Raw genomic sequence first — 19,676 nt, 5'->3', positions numbered from 1 at the left:
CTGATAGTAACTATACTATGTAGCCATGAGGAAAAAGGGCTGAAAAAGTGGAAAGAGTAAGTGCTGAAAGATAAAAGATTTAGCTGCATGAACAAGTTAAAACAACTCTGGACAATGTACTGAAATAAACACAGAATAATGATCTTCATCACCAAAAGGGTGGCTGATATGGTCTGTTTTGTTGGAATTTTCTGTTTTCACTATGTATCTTCAAAAGTTTGGTACAAAACTCTGTGTCAAGTAGGGATCAGTTTCTCTAATAGTCCTTAGAAAAATGCCATAGGGAAAAGAATGAGGGTTTGGATATTCCTGGTTTTTACAGGCACACTGAATATTAGCAGAATTTTGGGGGTATGAAAAGCCCCAGATTTAGAAAACTTCTTGAGCACTGATTATAAAAGAAAACAAATCCAGACAAATATAGTGATGACTCTAAATGGTCAGTGGAGGTGACAAAATAATCTTCTATGTATCTTACAAAATGGTTATGAACATTCCCAGAAGCTACTAATAATCCACTGGTGGGTGAGGTGTAATGAATGTGAAACACCACAGAGAAGCCATAATAGAAAGGAAACATGATCATAGTAATTTTTGCCTGAAATCTTCAGCTGTAGAGAATGGGTTTACATTCTGTCAATCAGGTCATCTATTTCAGAATTTAGAAAATGTGAGTCTTTGTACAGAGAAAAATGAGCATGAAATGAAGTACAGAAAAAAATCAAGTAGAATAACATAACAAAAAATCATGGAGAAAAAGAATTAAATGTTGATTTGGTCCCCAGGGTCTTAGGGTAGACTTAGGAAATTGATGGTCAAGTATTAATTGACATGAATGACATACGTTAAAAGGTCATGTTTCTTTTGAAAGAATGCGATATATCACATTTTGGATCTGATTTATGGTTTTTTTGTTTGTTTGGTTGGTTTTTTTCCTTTTCTTTTTTAAAGTACCTTTTAAGGAGGGCATATTATCTTCTCTAAAACCTAACCTCATTAAATATTATTTATGTTTTTATCCGTCTTGAAGGTTATCAGTCTTAACACTGTTATAAAAGGTATATTCCTATGTGGTTCCAATTTGATTATTAGCTTTTAGCATCAGTGAAATTCCATATCACATTAGAGAGTGAAAAATACAGAAAGTCTGAATGACTAGTGCTTAAGAGATGGTTCTTAGAGCAATCTATAAGGTAATTGCTTAAATATTAAATTGTATTATTAAATGACTCATGTATATTACCTGGAAATATTGCAGCAAACGTATTTATTTGTAGTCATTTTACTCAACTGTGGAAAGTGCAGCACTGTAATAAACTCTTGCCCACTGAAATATGTTTATCGTGTCACTGAACTGGCTTACTAATGTGATTTTCTACCTTTCATAAAATGAAGGTAATGCTTGCTGCAGTTGCTGTGATATAAGACTAGAGCACGGAGCTTTGTGGTGCATCAGCACACTTTCTGTACCATGCAGTTCACTGTTGCTCCTGTTACAACTTTCTAAAACCTTTCACAAACAAGTGGACAAGTAAATTTAATGTTCTAAAACACCACGTGTAAAATAACGATTCACAGGTACTTTCCTTGTTTGCTCTGAGTCAACAGTAGCAACAGTACTCAGCTTTAACTTGACTGTGGGATTGAATCTTAGATTTTTTTTTTTTATTCTTTTTTTTGTAAAAGGTGGCTCATGATGTAGGCTACAGCAAAACAAGGATATTATGCACTTCCTCTTGTTTTTTGAACTTTACCAGCATGTATAAACATGTCACCTAGCTTTGCCTTTTTCTATAGGAGAGGGAAAACCATGAAGAGGCACCTTTATTGGACAGTTCATCCCACAAACATGAGACATTTTAAGATAAGAATAATTACCTCCTAGAGGTCCCTGCTTCTTTTTACTGGTTAGAGAGGGCACCTAGATAAATAGTTTGAATGAGATACCTAACTTTTATATAGCTATAACTATAGGAGATCAATCCCACTAAAATTGGTAAGGTGAATACGTTTCAAACTCTGTGGCCTGGGAATAATCCAAAACAAGATTAACAGGTAGAGATGTAGCAAAACTGGGAGTATACTGCTGTATATGGCAATAAGCTGAGTCATAATGTAACACCATGGAGTAGTAGTTGTGTAGAGAAAGGTCTAAGAAACACAGATCAACCTCCTGTCTGAGCAAAAGCAAAGCTTCTGTGAGAGTAGGTAAATGACGTTTCTCTAAGAGTAGCCTTTCTCTCATTTGCATCCTCTGCCTCAATCTCCCGAAGCAGAAGGGTTGACAGCCTGTGTTTCTTGAGAGGTGTATAAATTGTTCTCTGTCAACTCTGCTAACTGTATTGTCAGGGAATTCTATTTTGATGACATTGCACCCACTAGACAAAGGCTGCAGACAAGAAAATAAAACTTTTGGAAATACTGGCTTTCTGCTGACAGTTGATTAGGCTGCAGAAGAGTGACTCGTTACATGTTTTTGTAGCCTGGAAATCCATCAGGTGCTCTCCAAGCTGTTTATAATGCTTTGGCTAGTAGTACCAGGTAGGTGTAATGGAGTTCCCTGCCAGTGTACTGAATGTGATTGCAATGAAGCATGAAACAGCCTGTTTTAAGGAATTACATTAGCGCTTGCTTAGACGTGATGTTATTTATTTTAAAAGGCACCTGGATCTTTCATTAATTGAACAAGCAACCCCTTGACAGTGAGTGAATAATTAATTAAAAAGTCTGAAAACTAATATTCATTGTACATTAGGGAAACATTACTGAAAATTTTCTGGTAAACCTCTTGAAGAATAAGTAATCACATGTATTGATTTTGAGATGCTTTCCACCTATTGACACGCAGTATGTAAAGTAGATGTGCTCCTTTCTCTGCAGCTGGGATGACAGCAGCTCGGTTAGTAGTGGCCTCAGTGACACTCTTGACAACCTCAGCACGGATGATTTGAATACCACCTCATCTGTCAGCTCTTATTCCAATATAACTGCCTCTTCAAGGAAGAACACTCATGCCCAGGTGAGTAGCTTTACATTTCAATTTCTTGAAACACCCCATAAGCGTGCAGGATAACAAAGAAAAAAAAAGGGTTTTATCAGTGCCGCTGAAACAATGTAATATTCATATTTTACAAACTCTTCTATCACACTTGTGTTCAAGAAGCCCATGGACCCCACTGACCCAACCCTGATGCATGGGCTCATGCCTCAGATGCCCTGCTCACAGGGCATATCCCACTGCTGAAGGTGCCAGCTGGCAAGATCCTGCTCTGCCTGCCTTGTGGGAGCACCCACTTGTCTCAGCCCCAGGACACCCCCAGTCCCTGCTGCATCCTAACACAAAAAAAAGACCAAAAATCCCAAACCCAAACCAAACCAAACAAAAAGAAAACCCACCACACAAAACCAAAACAACAACAACAACAAAAAAAACAATATGAGTGGATCTCTCATGGGTGGTTTTCTACCCCCTTCATCCTGTTTGGAGTATCTCTTTCAACAGATAGCACAATTTAAAATGAGTTTTCGTCTTTCATGAGCTGACACATATCAGGGAAGAAATGCACAGGCTCTCCACTGCCAGAAAAGAGGCTGAAGGGAGGAGCTCACATTTGGCAGAGCTTCTCTTCTCCCCAGTTAGATCCAGGAATTAGAGTGTCCTATGCACCCACAAGCTGACAATGCATGGTGTCAAAATAGAGTTCTGAGCAGGGTTCAGCCACAAGCTATTTATATAATACATACATAGGTGTACACAGATATATAAAGCCCTTTTGCCAGGTGTCCCAATATTTCTTCCCAGCTCCCCTAAAAATTGCAAGTGATGAAAAAGACAATACAGGATGCTTGCAGGACTCAGTTCCCTTCAGAAAAGAAAGAAAAACTGAAGAGTTAGTCCCAATAGAAAAGTATTCTCTGCCATGTCATCTCCTGTTGACAAGCAGGAAACTTCAGGACTGAACATTCAGCATAGGGGAAGAGTTGTTGCCTCCAGTGATTTGATGTCAAGTATTCAGGACACAAAATTGACATGCCCAATTCCATTTAGACTCCATCAGGCAGCAGAGATCTGTTTTATAGATGTACATTGTGGTAGACTTTGTCAGCAGGAGAAAAACACTTATTTATCAAATCCTCCAGACAATGGGGAGATAAAGTTACTTTGGGAATGAAGATTACTTTAATCTGCAGCAGGACAGATTTCAGACTGATGTCGTACTCATGCAAAAATACTGGCACAGATGCCAGCATCCTTCAGCCCTTACCATTTCTTATCCCACCCCACCAGGGTCTCCCATGGTTGCTAACTGAAGATCATCCTCTACCCTTTCACATGATGGCCAGATAGTCCTGGCTTACTTGTTCCACTACGTCATCATCGTCATCACTGGGAGATTTCAGGCTGACTATTTAACTCTGTCGGTTTTTTACTTGAGTGTTCTCATGTTCTAGCTGCTCAGCCAGATATCGTTTTGAATTTGTTCAGTGATAGACAGAGATGCAGCAAATGCTCAAACGTTGCTTTCCTGCCAGAGGTGATTTATATTACGAAGGCTGGGAACAAACAGACCTTTATCAATTCTGCCTTTACCAGGCAGATTAATCAGAACGCAATGGGCTCCATGCTAGCCCGCAATCTCAGCCTGAAGCTGAGATGAGCCAAATATATGTGTGTTTTGCCAGCTGTTCTCCAGGTGTAAGACATACTCATACAACAGAGAGATCCCTTTTGTAGTTTTTTTAAGTGATAGAAGCAGTGAAAGCTGGCTATAGCCTGAGGCAGATACTGCATATTTTGTTGTTGATTTCTTATTAAAAGAGGATTAGCATTGCTTTTTTGGATCCCACGATGGTGTAGAGAGTCTTTTACAAAGTATCATACTTGTCATTTCTTGGAAATTATGCAGTTTGCTTTAAAATGTATAGCTGTGTTTATAACTATTCATTTATGAGAAAAGTTCTGGGAGCATTACACATGCTGTAACAATAACACTAATGAAAACTCTCTTCTGAAGGACCCTGTAATACTTGTGTAGATGTTTGCTTGGGCTCTTTTCCCATCAGTCCTTACCCAAAATCTGTGCTAGCGTCTCCAAAGCACATATGAAATTAGGGAAGTGCAGAGAGCTGTTGGATTTTGTATGCCTCAAATGACAAATATGTAAACAGCAACTGATTATTCTGTCGGTCATCTAATCAGTATTAATCCTACTTAGGACAGCAGTGCCTAGGAAACAGCCACAGAGGGGTCCCTGTGGAGAGGGAGTTGTGGCAACACAGAATAATAAATAGCCCTCCTCTGAAAGCGATCCAGTTTGCAGTCCTGCTTAGGTTGGCTGTACGAGGACAGGGCTGTGGTTACATCAGACAAAAGTAATGCCCAGTGATACCTGAGAGCAGCACCACTTCTTGCTGTTAAAGAGGGGCAGAGGTAAGCAGGAGTAGTGGGGTGATGATGTGCAAATATGGCTTGAGGCTGAGGTCAGGAGGCTGCAGGAAAACACAGGAGGAAGGGTTCCAACGGGCAGCCTGTCAGCACAAAGAGCGTGAGTCTTGAGAAACGCAGAGGGTAGGGTCAGTCCTCAACATTGCTATATAAGCTGCTTTCACAGCTTCTACGTTGTCTGTCATGTTGGGCTGCTTCTTTTCAGCACACCCTTATCATCACGCAGCCAGGAAAGCAGATTCGTCAGGGGTGTTAGGTCCTCACTGGGACATCTTCCCCATGACATTCAGAGCAAGCGTGACCCCAGCTGTTCACCTTCACCCCGCTGATGGGTACTGCTTGCCTAAGCCTCTCCTCTAGCTGCTCTGCTAGCTCATTTAGCTAGAGTGAGTTTCTTGTTAGCAACAATTCATTTCAGTGGAGACAAACCAGGAAAAAAGCCATCAACTGTAGCACTGATAATTTTGCTGTTATCCTTGCTCACTGGTGGTATAACATACGCAGTGCTGCTGGGAGTGATATTCCTAATTCAGTCAGTGGAAGGCTTGGGTTGGAAAAGTCAAGAAACCAGGCTGAAGTGATTTTAGTAGTATATTTAGGAATTCCCTCATTCGAGCTTTTGAATCACCTCTCAGCACCGTGATTCAGGGGGAGGTGAGGAACAATAGAGTATCACCACTGATGATGAGAGTAAATTATGGCTTTATTACGGCTTATCCATGAAGGAAAGCGTGTAAATCCTTTGAAAATAAAAGAGAAAAATATGTTCCCCAAATGGGAATGTTTTTAAACTCTTGGGATTGGGATATTAATGTTTTAGAAGGGAAGTTTCCTTCACCCTTGCTAGAAATAAATCAACATGCTTATTCTCCTCCCCACTTGTGATTTAAGAAATCAGCAAATACTGCAGATGCTGATACTGACCATTTCTCATGCAAATCTCTTGTAGCTGAAGACAGACTCGGAGAAGCGTTCAGTTACAGACAGCGAAACTTGGGGCAGCACTGAAGAACTGAAGAAACCAGAGGAAGACTTTGACAGCAGTGTAGACAGCAGTGGCAAGTGGAAAGGCCTTCCCTCGGGGCTGTCAGAAGAGTCAGAGAAGGGGGGACAGAAAGCATCTCTCTCCGTCTCACAGACCGGATCCTGGAGGAGGGGCATGACTGCACAAGTAGGAACAACTCAGTCCAGGCACAAAGCAGGAACAAGTGCGCTCAAGACCCCTGGTAGGAAACTACTGTAGTTCAGACTACAGCACTGAAAATTAAGGCTTTATACATAGAATGCACCTACAAGCAGTAAGGACTGTTTAGTGGTCTAAACGTAAATAATGGATGATATAAATGCGTGACAGATATGAGGAACTGTAAGCATATTGACAGTTCTCATAAATGACTGCAAGCCAAGATTATAATAATATAGTAACTTTTTCATCTCTGTAACTGCTAGTTCGCTACACTGCATACTAATAATTTATTAAGCACACATGAATGTATCCATAGCAAAAACTGTGATTGCATTTTGGTTTACTATCATTTGAATATGTCAACTTCTATTAAGGAGTTTTTAAAAGTGTTTTTGCACTCATTTATAGCTTATCTTTGTTCTCTAGCAAATCTGTACCTGTGATAATTGAACATGTGCAGAAAAACAGACAAATATTAGAAGCTGAGATAAAGACATTTGCTATTCAAGTGAGGACACTCAAAATTACTGGATTAGAACTAAAGCTGAATTGTAACATTCCAGATAATGTGAGTATACCATAGAGCACTGTTAAGAGAGAAAAAATTGTAAAAATTATCTTTATACACACTTTCTTCAGTGCTAAATGGCTTCTTTAATTTTGAAAGGCCTCTCAGTAGTAACTGTTTCTACAACATAGTTCTGAAGCAAAAGTTGGTGGAAGACGTCGTTATTAAGCCATCTAATCCATCATTTTCACTAAGGAAATATTGATTTTTTGTAGGCTATTTTCAAGACCTTTTTTATGTCCTGACAAAATACTGTATGAGCATGCTTTAAGCCCCAATTGTAAAGGCCACTAACAAAGATCTCCTGACAATGAATTCAAATCCTTTGTGACCCTCTTTTGTTTCTTTACAATTTTTAACTGCTAAAAACCAGCCTCTGGTCTGGAAGATCCCTGAGGAGCGTTGCCATGGTCAGTGGTCATATGGATGCAGAAATTACACCCCTGTAATAGCAATTTATAAAGGAGATACTACAAGCTAATTTTCCCAGGTCTGTTTTGCTGAAGATGAGTAGACAGCCACTGTGCAACACAGAACAGACACCTTAACCTCTTAAGACTAACAGCCTGTGTGTTTGCCGCATAGGAAAATGATCAGTATCTTGACATGTGCATTTGTTTGTGTAGCATAAAATGTGTACTAGATAAAAACCTGAGTGAATTTAGTTCTGAATTGTAGGTGTTGCTCTTTATTATAGTTCAGTTCGTTGAGAGAAATTAGGCCACCCACCTCCAAAAGTTCCACTTGAAGAGTGAATTAAAACTTTGTTATGCTGAATATCTTTCCCTTATTAGAAGCATACAGTAGATGCTTAAAGAGAAATTAGATTAGAAGAAAAATAGCATTTTTTTGTCTGTTTGTAAAATAGGAAGAGGGTTTTTATTTTCTTTTAAGATGGAAGAGAATATCTTATTTAAACCTTTCTGAATGTTACAATAACATTATTGTCATGGAAATATATGTAGAAATATGTCTGTGCAGTACTGAAGACAGGCCCTCAGAAGTTCAAAAATCTTGAAAAGATAGCACAGATATGACAAAGACTATTAACTTATGTAATTGATATTATTATGGATCAAGAAGATGCATACCATTATAACATAATCTCTCCCTGATAAATTTGTGTAGCTAAAACCATAACAAACCTAGTTATAAGCTAAAAAATATGTAATAAGTGAAATCCAAAGAACTCAATAAATACCATTAATTTCTACATACAGAATTAATGTCATACTTCTGGAAATGTAATTGCATGTCATGTTTTATTTTCAAATATTGCTTACATATAGAAATACTATTAACAGGGAAAAAAAAGCCAAACAAAATCCTTTATGGTTCAGTCAGGATAATTTTTACATCTATGCTCTCCAGCTATATATGAAACTGGAAGTTCTCAGCGTGATTTCAAGCTTTTAATACTTAGTGCTTACCTGTAGCATATCATACCTGCTATTGGCTGCTGATGGTGGGCTGAAGACCAAACTAGTCTGTTTTTATGGGGTAATTTTTCTGTTTGTATAATTTTTCATCTTGAAATTTTAACCATACAGTGTTAAAGTTAGTTATTGAGACCTTACAGCTTAAACACAAGTGACCTTTTCAAATACACTTTTATTTAGGAAAAACAGATGATGCAAAAGCTTCAGAAAAAGTAAAGACTCCCCTGAAAGGAGCCTCCATTCAGCGTTCTCCATCAGATGCAGGAAAAAGCAGTGGTGATGAAGGAAAAAAGCCTCCCTCTGGCATTGCAAGGTCAACAGCTACAGGGTCCTTTGGATTCAAGAAGTCTGGGATGGGATCTTCTACCATCATCACAACAAGTGGAGCAACTATCACAAGCGGGTCGGCGACTTTAGGAAAAATGCCAAAATCTTCAGCCATCAGTGGGAAGTCCAATGCAGGGCGGAAAACAAGCTTAGACGGTTCCCAGAACCAGGATGACGGCGTCCTGCATGTGAACTCAAAGACGACTCTGCAGTATCGAAGTTTACCTCGCCCATCAAAATCTAGCGGCAGTGGAATCCCTGGCAGGGGTGGCCACCGCTCCAGCACCAGCAGCATTGACTCCAACGTCAGCAGCAAGTCTGCGGGTGCTGCTGCCACCAAACTGAGAGAACCAAGCAAGATCGGCTCCGGCCGGTCCAGCCCTGTCACCATCAACCAGACGGACAAGGAAAAAGAGAAAGTGGCCGTGTCCGATTCTGAGAGTGTCTCACTGTCTAGTTCCCCCAAATCCAGTCCAACTTCTGCAAGCGCCTCTGGCACGCCAGGACTTAGGCAACCAGGATCCAAATACCCAGATATCGCCTCACCCACCTTTCGAAGGTTAGTGCTTTTCTATGAATTCCTGAAGTTGCAGTATATAAGGCAGGGATTTTCAATGTGTTGAAGTACTGTGCAACATGCACAGTACTTTTTAGAACATGCTTTGCCACAAACAGAGAATTGAGTTACAAAAATAAAGAGTAATATTTTTTCACGCAATGCAATTATTTTTCTGAGGCCTAAAGACTTTCCCAGACCTGAAATGGCTGTTCCTTGAGCTTTCAGCATTGTAGGTACATTCCCATAACCACAGTTTGAAGGCTAGGATAAGTTGGGCTCGATGATCCCAATGGGTCCCTTCCAACCCAAGATGTTCTATGATTCTAAGTTCTTACTGAATATTCAGGCACATGAGAAGTTCCCTCTCAATACTCTGATAAGCCCTCAAAGGGAAGAAGGACGTTGCGTTCAGGCACATTCTGTTACGGAACAGGCGGTGCCGTAGCCTGGTCGGAGAACTGAAGAGCTCTGTAGATAAATAAAGCATTTGCTTTCATGCTGTTGGCAGCTTCAGCTACAAACATTTCATTATCTTAGCAGCTTTTCTACATCTTTCATCACAAGGCTAAATTTCAATTGGAAATGCCCTATTGTAACGTTTCTGGGAGTATAAATTGGGATGGAGCATTTGCACTGTTGGAGAAAAGGCCAATAGTGCCCTCTTGTGCCTAGTTACCAAAACGGCATCTCCAGACTGCTGGGGAGATGCCGCTGATTTCTGGTAATATGTAAAATGGATTCTTATGTTACTAGCCATGCTTACTTTGCACACTATAAGTTTTGCATTTATTTCTTACTAATTTATGAGCTGCACCTTAACTGCAGCTTGAAATATTTCCAATAAGGCATTAGGCACACATGACCTTTTACTTCAACAGTTTTAGAGGATTTGGGGTTTTTTTTTCATCACCACTGTAGAATTTTCTTCTACAGAATTGCTGGAAGCAATTACATGAAATACACCTCTGTTATGACTGCTCTTGGAGGCAAACAGAGCTCATCTAGCTCCAGTGCAGTTTATTCTCTCTGAATGGTTACTATATGACTGATGGCCACATGACCATCTGTGCAAAAGAACAAGAGGGAAATTTTACACAAATACTTAGATGTTTATTAAAATGTGAAGGATTGTTCAAGTGCTTTTTGCTGATTTTAGCTGATTTGAGAAGCAAGGGATTTAAAAGCTAATGACTTAGCCGTGGGAACGCTTAATTACTGAATTTGGGTGAAAGTGTAATCTGTTTATGCACTAATAAGACAAAAATGTGATTATTTTACCTCTCTCTGGGAGGGTCGGTATGTGCAAAGAGCACATCTGAACAGGAGTGAATGAGAGCTGTTGCTAATGAAACAAACCCTGATTATTGTGATGTAGTTAAGCGAATTTAATTTTGCGACGTGATTGATCAAGTAGGTAGGCATGATTTTAGTAGCGGTAATTAAGAATGTGTGGTTTGGCTCTTAGGATGTTAAGCCATGAATGTTTAATGTGGCTACCAGTTTCTCTAAAGCTATTTGTTTTACATTTAGGTTGTTTGGTGCCAAGGCAAGTGGTAAAGCTGCCTCTGCACCCAGTACTGAAGGTGTGAAACCCACATCGGCAATGCCCAGCCCTAGTACCACATTGGCACGGCAAGGCAGCCTGGAATCGCCATCCTCGGGCACAGGCAGCATGGGCAGTGCAGGTGGGCAAAGTGGTAGCAGCAGCCCCCTCTTCAGTAAACCTTCGGACTTAAATGCAGATGTTGTAAGCTTAAGTCACTCCTTGGCTTCCAGTCCCGCCTCAGTGCACTCTTTCACATCAGGTGGTCTTGTGTGGGCTGCAAACCTGAGCAGCTCGTCAGCGGGCAGTAAGGACACACCAAGTTACCAGTCCATGACTAGCCTTCACACCAGTTCCGAGTCTATTGACCTTCCTCTTAGCCATCATGGCTCTCTCTCTGGACTGACAACAAGCACTCAGGAGGTTCAGAGCCTGCTCATGAGGACTGGAAGCGTCAGATCTACTCTTTCGGAAAGGTGAGCTTACCTATAGATACAGTGACCACAAAACCAGTGAGAGGCAAAAGGACAGGAGCCAAAAAAATAAACCCTCTGCCTCTTTTGCTAAGGGGACGCTGTTTAATTAGCAGCTTAGTCCTTTATGTAAAGAAGGAAGGAAGAACAGAAAGCTGAAAGGCATTGGATGTGGGATCAACTGCCTCTTGAGGTTTTACAAGCACTTCTATCTTTACAAGGTTTTTTGGTTCCCTTGTTCTGGAGAACAACCAGAGAAAAGGGGAAAATTGTCTAATTAAAGGCAAATCTAAACAGCCACATAACGATTCCTGCATGCAGGACCCACTTGCAGTGCAGCAACTGACAGCTCCAAAGCTGTATCACTGCCCTCTTGCTAACAAATCTTCTCTGGCACTGGGACCCCACCAGTTTTCTCCCCATTAGTTAAAAGCACGGGTAGAGCTGGTGACCCCCTGCTTTCAACTGACCAGTCTTGCCTTAAAATGCCCAGTCCTGACAAGTTGCTTCCTACATGGTAATCGTTACACAGATCCATACTAAAATGAAGTTTCACTGGCAGGGAGACAGTTCACAAGACGGGATCCTCACTATATGCACAGTCCTGTGTCAGTCAGTGTCTGCAACAGACAAACAAAAGCGATAATGAGTGTTCCTCTGCTTGCTCGTTTTAACACGCAGATATTTTACCTTTTGTTTTATATTGTCAAGTGGTGCATCCACCCCGGCACGCTTCTACCACGCTGCTTTTTTTTTTTTTTTTTTTTTTTTTTTTTGGGTGGGTTTTTTTTTTTTGTCTGTGTGTGTGAATTATTTATTTTACTTTTGCAAGAGAGTAAAAATAGATTTTGCTACCAGTAAGTAAATTTCACTTCCTGTGAAAAATTTCAAGATTTGACAATGAAACTCTTATCTCACATGGGGACTGAATAGTCACTATATATTTCATTAGCCTTTGACCCCCTCAAAAAAATTATATTGAGTCAGTCAGAGATATTTCAAACATTTTAAAGTTAATATTAGTTGTTTAACTACACAATCATTTAAAGGAAAAAATATATTTTATATAAAACGTTAAGGTTTTATTTTTCCCCAGAAATTTTTCAATGCCAATCCTTTCCACAAAAAGATTTAACTCTCACTGAATCAGCATTAAAAAAAATCCAACCAGACAAAACTTAAACCCTAAACAACTCTTTGCCAAATCTAGATGGAAGCTCTCTGCACATTTTGTTCTCATTACATTCGTAAGTATTACTATATCAGCTAAAATCACACCTCTTGCTAATATAATTACATCACTATATAACATGTGTGTACCAGTATAATGTATGCTAAAAACAGTAGTTAAAAATACACTTATACATGAGTAATTTTTAATTTGCACTGTGCCTTTAATTTTTAAATAGTAATTTACATTGTGTGCCATGAACTGAATGTGAAGATATTTCTTAGGAAGTTAATTATTAATATTTAGCTTTTAAAAATTTTCACTGTTTTTTAGCACTACATGTATGGTGTGGTCAATAGAATGATGTGAAAGAGTATGAATTAATGCCAAAGTTCGTAGTTATACAGAGGATGTGAAACATTACATTTAAAATGCTAATGGTTTGGCATAACCTCCGGAGCAACCCCCACTATTAATACTTTATGTATTTGTGCAGTGACTTACTTTCAGTGGTTCCAAATACTTTGCTTTTGGCAATATTTTTAACTTTCAGATTTGTCCATATGGGGATATTATGACTGAATCCAGAGAGAGACATTTATCATATTGATCTGGCCTCAAAACAAATATATGTACCTAGAGAAAATGGTGTCATTTCTTGAATTAAAACCCCCATAGGATTTTTGCAGTTTGATTTTTCTGAAAGGTCTGTTACAAGTGCTGTGTTATTTCTAAGCTGGTTTATACAGTATAACCTACATTAAGCAAAGTATTTTTTCACAACAAAAGCATTGTTTTGCAATGTTAGAGACAGATATGATTAGCAACAGATTATGTCCTTTTCCTTTGTAAACTCAGATTATATTTCAAATGCTTCCATCAATGCTGGTTGTAGCCTGGCATGGCATGAGAAATTACCTGCAAAGAGGGTTATTATTTTTCTCTAATCACTCTAGAGCTTGCAAAAGACTGAATGAGCAGTCGGTATAGTGAGATATGCTAATACAATGTAGAAACAAAATCAGAAAGACAAAATGAGATGCAACTAGCAAGCAACATATAATCTATGCAGAGAAAGCCTAGAGAAAACTGAAGGAGGAGTGCTAGTAATGGATGATACATATATATATGAGTTTGCTTCATTGAAACATTAATTGCAAATTGATAGCTAAGCATCATAATGGCAAGCATAGTAAGAGGGAATGAAAAGGTTAAAGTTTACTCCAATTTACTGGGTCCTGATGAACTTTTCACTTCCCTGCTTCAGACGCAGTCTGAAATAGCCCTGCAGTCATTAGGACTGACGAAGAGATTTCAAAGGGTCTGTGCTGAGGAAGGAGTGAGGAGGAGGGTTGGGATGGAGGTCGAGGGTATTATGGGCAAGGTCACCTTGCCTCTGCTCCTGGAAGGATACAGAGGATATTAAGCAAAATGGGTTAAGTTACAGATAACATGAGATTAGTCATTAAAAGCCTTTTAAGTAAAACTAATTTAATTCATTTGCAGGAAAAGAGGTTGTGAGTAGAGGAAAGGAATTAGCAGATACAATAAGAAATCTTGAACTAAATAAGGCTTTAGGTGTTATTTCAAACAACACCCTCATAAGCAAATGAGAGAAATAAGTAAGGTGTTTTACTGTTTGGTAAAGAGTTATCAAACACTAGTGATCGCTGGTTTATTAGCCTGAAGAGATATAACAGGGATATATTTACACAAATACAAAATGCAAAAATATGAGGCTATTTTGCAGAAAGGAGGCAGTGTCTAACAGATGAAGTGCCATTGCTGGGACAAGGCATTTTCCCAGTATTTTGAAAATGACAGTGCCACATGTAAGTCTTAGAAAGCAGTTATCCCATTCTATGTTTTGATTTTAAAGCTTTCACTTGAAGACTTTGGGACATCAAGTTTTAGGAAAGATTTGATGCAACTGGAAAGAACTCAGAAAATGAGACAAAAATCTCAGGGTACATCTATGTTTCCTGCTAAGGAGAGTAGCTTGTGGCTGCCTTCAAAAACGCTGTCAACTGCCGTGGAGACAGCAAATCTGCAAGGTCCCTGCTACATTTGCCCACACATACTGGGCACGTTTCAGTCCCTCCGAGGATGATCAGACGTTGCCTACACCCAGTCTTCAGGCTACCCGCCAAGCAACGGTATGCCATAAACACACAGCTCCCTGTCAGCTGCTGTATTGTTACAGTGTCAAAGTTTACTTCAGCCGAATTCTGTGTCATTCTATGAGATTATTTTGCATTGTAATAACCAGAAAATAGGTTCAGTAAATTGTAGTGAAATATTTGCTTTTTTTTTTTTTTTTGGTGAAATATCACTGCTTGAATAGATCACATTTTCCAGGTGGACACATCAACATTGCTTCTTTTGAACCCTTAATTGCTGTTGGGCATTGCAGATTTTTATCTGTCTTCTGCTTGGTCTGAGTGACACACCAAGGGATGCATAAAAAATGCAAAAATACAGGAATTAACTGTGGTCCCATCAACAATTATGGCTGAGTTTTAAGATTGGAAGTTGTTTCTAATTACATGACTGGCTTGCTCTGATTTACTTTAAAAGGATGTTTAGTTTTGAGGGCCATAAAAATGCATTGAAATCCACTTAAGCTCTTCAAAACTTTCAGCTGTGTTAAATCATCATCATGGTTGATGATTGTGGTTTTAAGGTGTCTCATAATGCATCATGCATCAGATTTTCTTGTATTCTCAGCCAGTTGTAGAAACTCATTTGTAAGACCTGTATCAGCTTGGCCCAAGCTGTTCCATACCTCCCTAGGTGCTACTTAGCTTGCAATAATTTGTTTTACTCTCTAACAGCCCTGCAACAATTATATATAGCCCCAAAACATGGCATTATGGCCCTTACCTATGTTAACCTCAACAGCAAGGGCAGGTAGAAAACAGAACTGTAGGGCTTCTTCCAATATCCTCCAGAGAATTTGCAAGTATTTTCAGCAGTGCAAAATAAACAAAAGGGAATGGAGATATGGTGGACTTTATAACTTGAGCCTTCATCTGCATGCATCTTCCTGCTAGACTGCTTTTGGGAATTGATATGGCAAATGAAAAGATCAGGAATATTACAATATTCTTGTCCTCACATTATATTGGTATTTGCTTTGAGCCAAAGAGGCAGATTTCCATGAATGCACTGCTTCCTTCAGGAAAGGACTGACTTTTTCATATTATCTTTAGCGATCTTTTGAACACTGAGGTCAAGCTGGTAGTGTCCTAATGGGATCACTGAATGTTACAGTTCATTTCTATTTACCAAAGCTGCAGTTTCTGTAGAAGTAACATACCCAGCTTCTTTGTGGAGAAATACTTTCAGGTATAAAATAGATAGGGGGAGGTTTGAGTGTGAAATGATAGTTGCATAGAACCATGGTTAAGAGTTTCATGCAAATATCTGAAATCTAGTAGCATCTTCGCAAGATTTAATATTTTTAAAAAGCAATGTGAATATTTGCTACATTCAGTTCTATACAACTGCAGTAGCTCCATGCTCATGTTGAGGAATATTCACCCTTATTTCATTTGGGTACCTGATATCAGAAGTTTTTAAGAAAAATTCCGTGGTCACTGCTAGCCTGTTTATCTGATTGACTTAAAACTTGGCTTGCCGATTGCTTTAAAGGAGCAGTGATTCGCTCCTTTAGTTTTAGATAACGTGCTATAGATTATGTTGAAATACATAGAACTTCAAATTAAAGTAATACTAAAAAATGTATTGCTCATTAGGATGTTTGAAGCATTTGAAGAAGAACGGTTATGTTACTATTAGCGTGTTTGTTTGTTTTGAAATTTAGAGGTACATAAAGGAACATCAAAGCACAATTCTTCCCTCTAAGGATCTAAAAAATATAGAAATCAGGCATTCAAATTTGTGTGGTCTTTTTACCAACCATTTTTGGTCCTGTTAGTAATAGGAGTAAAATGCTGAAAATGTAGTCCTCTGATAGAGGACTCCTCTCACATGGACCATGATAGCTGGGCCCATGCTGAAATAATGCAGTTTCTCCTTCCATTTCCTTTCTCCCCAGGGCCTTGATTAAACCAGTAAAATTGCCTATAAAACTTGCTAGTGGTAAGAGGGGTTTATTTACCTAAGCCTGAGCCCTAATGGTAATGGATTTTTAACTCCAACAGTATTTTCACTGCCTTTCCTTACTTGGATCAAGGTTACATGGCAGTGGGGTGCTCAGCACCCCAGCAGAAAATGTCCTTTAGTAATGGTGTGAGCGTTTTCCTGGGTAAGAAGGGTCCTAAGTTACTGTTGTTCTCAGAGGTGTGATTATGATATGTAATACAGAAACTTTCTAAAGTCATCTCACAATTTAATCCATGTGGCAACACTAAATTACATTCTTAAGGGAAAAACCATTGCAACACTTGCTTGATGATAACTAGTTCAAATTCAACCCACACTACTCAAGGACTGATCTACTAAGTCTTTTTGAGGAAATGCCCAAATGGCATTGGATTTGAAGGAAGGCTAGGGAGTGCCCTTCTAGCGGTGGGGTTTGAATTAGCACATATCCAGTGATCAACCACTCTGCCACTGTGTGTGCAGGAATATGGAACAACGTTGCCCTAGTGACACTTTTTGCTGTCCCCACCATTACCTCACTATGTGAGCCCTACAGCAACAGAAAGCCAAGGCTCTGTATATTTAGCACATATTTCCACGAGCAGAGCTGGCATTTGGCTTCTGGCAAGGCCATGCTGTCTCCTAGCAGGTGCCACAACCTTAATTTATTTTGAAAATCTATTGGCATATCATAGGCAACTGTGAAAAATAAAGAATCATACTGTGACCATATGATTCTCTTACAGATTGCAGGGTGAAACTGTAGGAAGGTTAGAAATGGTAAGGACTTCTTTCTGACTTGGACAGTCTCCAAATTACTATTGACCCAGCCCAGAGCATGTCTAGATGAAAAATGAATGTGCAGCAGTCCATGTCTTATTGTCCCCTCCAATGAGTCAGGGATTTATCATGAAAGATATATTAAAAGCATTAAATGACCTTCTGTTATGCACACATATCTAGACCTTTAAAATTTGTAATTCTGAACAGTCCTGTTTACTATATGTCCTTAGGGATTTTTTTTGTTTTAACAGCATGCAGCTTGACAGAAATACACTACCCAAAAAGGGATTAAGGTATATATTTTTTTGAGCATGACTGCTGCTTCTCTGTTTTCCTGTAACCTTTTCTACACTGTCTTTCCTTTTCTTTTTGTTTTTATTGATCCTGTTTACAACAGAGGTCTTGGTATTTAGGTTTAAACAAAAAAGCAGATTTCAACAATAGACTTTTTCTTTTTAAGTCTGCCTAGTGAATAGATTTCCTTTCAAGACATATTATGGAACGTGAATACTATTACGGATAATTTCCTTATGCAATGAATCTTTAAAGGCATTGAATCCTGGAGACCTAAAAGAGAAACAAAAAAAAAAAAAAAAAAGGTTTGCAATTCAATGGAACTAATTGTTGAAAACATTATTGAGAAATATGATGTTTTAGATGTGGATCTGAACTTCAGCTCTAAATGCAAACACTCAAGCAATTTGAATTGAAGATATTGTAAAGAGTAAGGCTAGAAAATGGTTATTTTAATACCCAAGGTATGCAAGTATAAAATGATCCCTGCTCTAGCCAGTTGTCCTGTTCCCTATCTAGCAATACTCAGAGTCCAACTTTGCTATTAATTTTCCACTAATTAGAGCATCTTCATCACAGAAAACAGAAGTCACTCCTCCCCTCTTTTGTCCTCCATGGTTTAGAGAGGGGATTATTAGGTAACTTGTCTGGTCTTATCAGGCATGGCAGCCTATCTCTCTAGTCCAGGAAGGAGATTTGTCAAGCAAGGGTACGTGCCTGCCCACAGACACTCTGCAGTCTTCCAGTCACTGAAATTACACAGTTAAATCTCTTGATTTATTGATAAATAATATCTGATGAAATTTAAAGACAGTGCAAAAGCATCACCAGAAAGCACCTTCTGTTATTCTGCACTACCCATTCCCTAAAAAGAATTTAATCAAATTTCCTGTTATCCCCAACCAATCACTTTGGATTGAGAGAAAATGGAAGAGGTGGAGGACAGGGAAGAGACATAAAGAGGACCGTGCAAGGGGTCTGAGGTTTGTGGCTATATCACTGTAATGGTAGCTGAAAGCTGAAAGTGAAATGGAGTGGGAAAACAGCTTATAGGCATATCAGTTATCCCAGAAAGACCTTCTGTTTGATTTAATGTGCAGAGATCCCAGTCCAAGAACTAGATCCTGAATTCTCATTTTGTCATCTTTCTGATCTGATAACCACTGGGTAATTCTGCTCTACCACATTTATAGGCAAAGATCATAGCTGTCTTTTTGAAAGGAGAAAGGAAGTAAATATTTAATCAGGACAAGATGTTTTAATGCCATAAAATATTGTTCAAAACCCCAAGCACAACATGAGAATTCACATGCTCATTTAATCTGCTTTCTAAGCAGAAATACTTGTACCTCACAAGCCTGAAGCCCGAGTATCAAAAACCCTTTCTGCTCTGCTGTTTGGGGAATACTGATGGCTCATGGCAGTATTCAGCAGGAAATTGTGCTGAATGAAGCAGGCTACTGCAGACATTGATGAAAACAATCTTTGGGTCAAGACCCATGCTGCCTGCACATTTTAATGTTTAACCACTTCCAGAATTGCCCTTCTTCCAGCCCAGTCCCATGGAGCTGGGCCAGTGACTTACCAGTTCTTCCTCTTAGCCCATATGTCTAGTTGCACATGTTTTACTGGTTTGCCATAGGAAGCAGTTGATGAATTATTTAATTGCCAGACTTCTTCCTTCCAGAGAACTTGTTTCTGCTAATTGTGGAATTTTCCTGTCCCTTTCCCTCCCCCCAGTTTGGGGCAGGACACAATTCCAAGTAGCATTCAGAGCAAC

General features: G+C 39.2%; 1 protein-coding gene across 1 annotated transcript in view; it reads left to right on the top strand.

Moving 5' to 3' along the window:
- Positions 1 to 2,880: 2,880 nt before the first annotated feature.
- The window catches only part of NAV3 (neuron navigator 3), a gene marked incomplete at its 5' end in the record, with an annotated part of 67,695 nt that continues 50,899 nt past the window's right edge, over positions 2,881 to 19,676 (top strand). The window contains 5 exons of the mRNA XM_010151086.1: positions 2,881 to 3,013; positions 6,396 to 6,672; positions 8,820 to 9,525; positions 11,056 to 11,544; positions 17,854 to 17,895. Of these exons, the coding sequence (XP_010149388.1) occupies positions 2,881 to 3,013; positions 6,396 to 6,672; positions 8,820 to 9,525; positions 11,056 to 11,544; positions 17,854 to 17,895 (1,647 nt within the window). The remainder of the gene's footprint in view (positions 3,014 to 6,395; positions 6,673 to 8,819; positions 9,526 to 11,055; positions 11,545 to 17,853; positions 17,896 to 19,676) is intronic.

This window comes from Eurypyga helias, unplaced genomic scaffold (assembly GCF_000690775.1).
Source record: "Eurypyga helias isolate BGI_N326 unplaced genomic scaffold, ASM69077v1 scaffold23204, whole genome shotgun sequence".
NCBI classification, from domain to species: domain Eukaryota; kingdom Metazoa; phylum Chordata; class Aves; order Eurypygiformes; family Eurypygidae; genus Eurypyga; species Eurypyga helias.
This window is presented reverse-complemented; position numbering and strand designations above follow the sequence as displayed.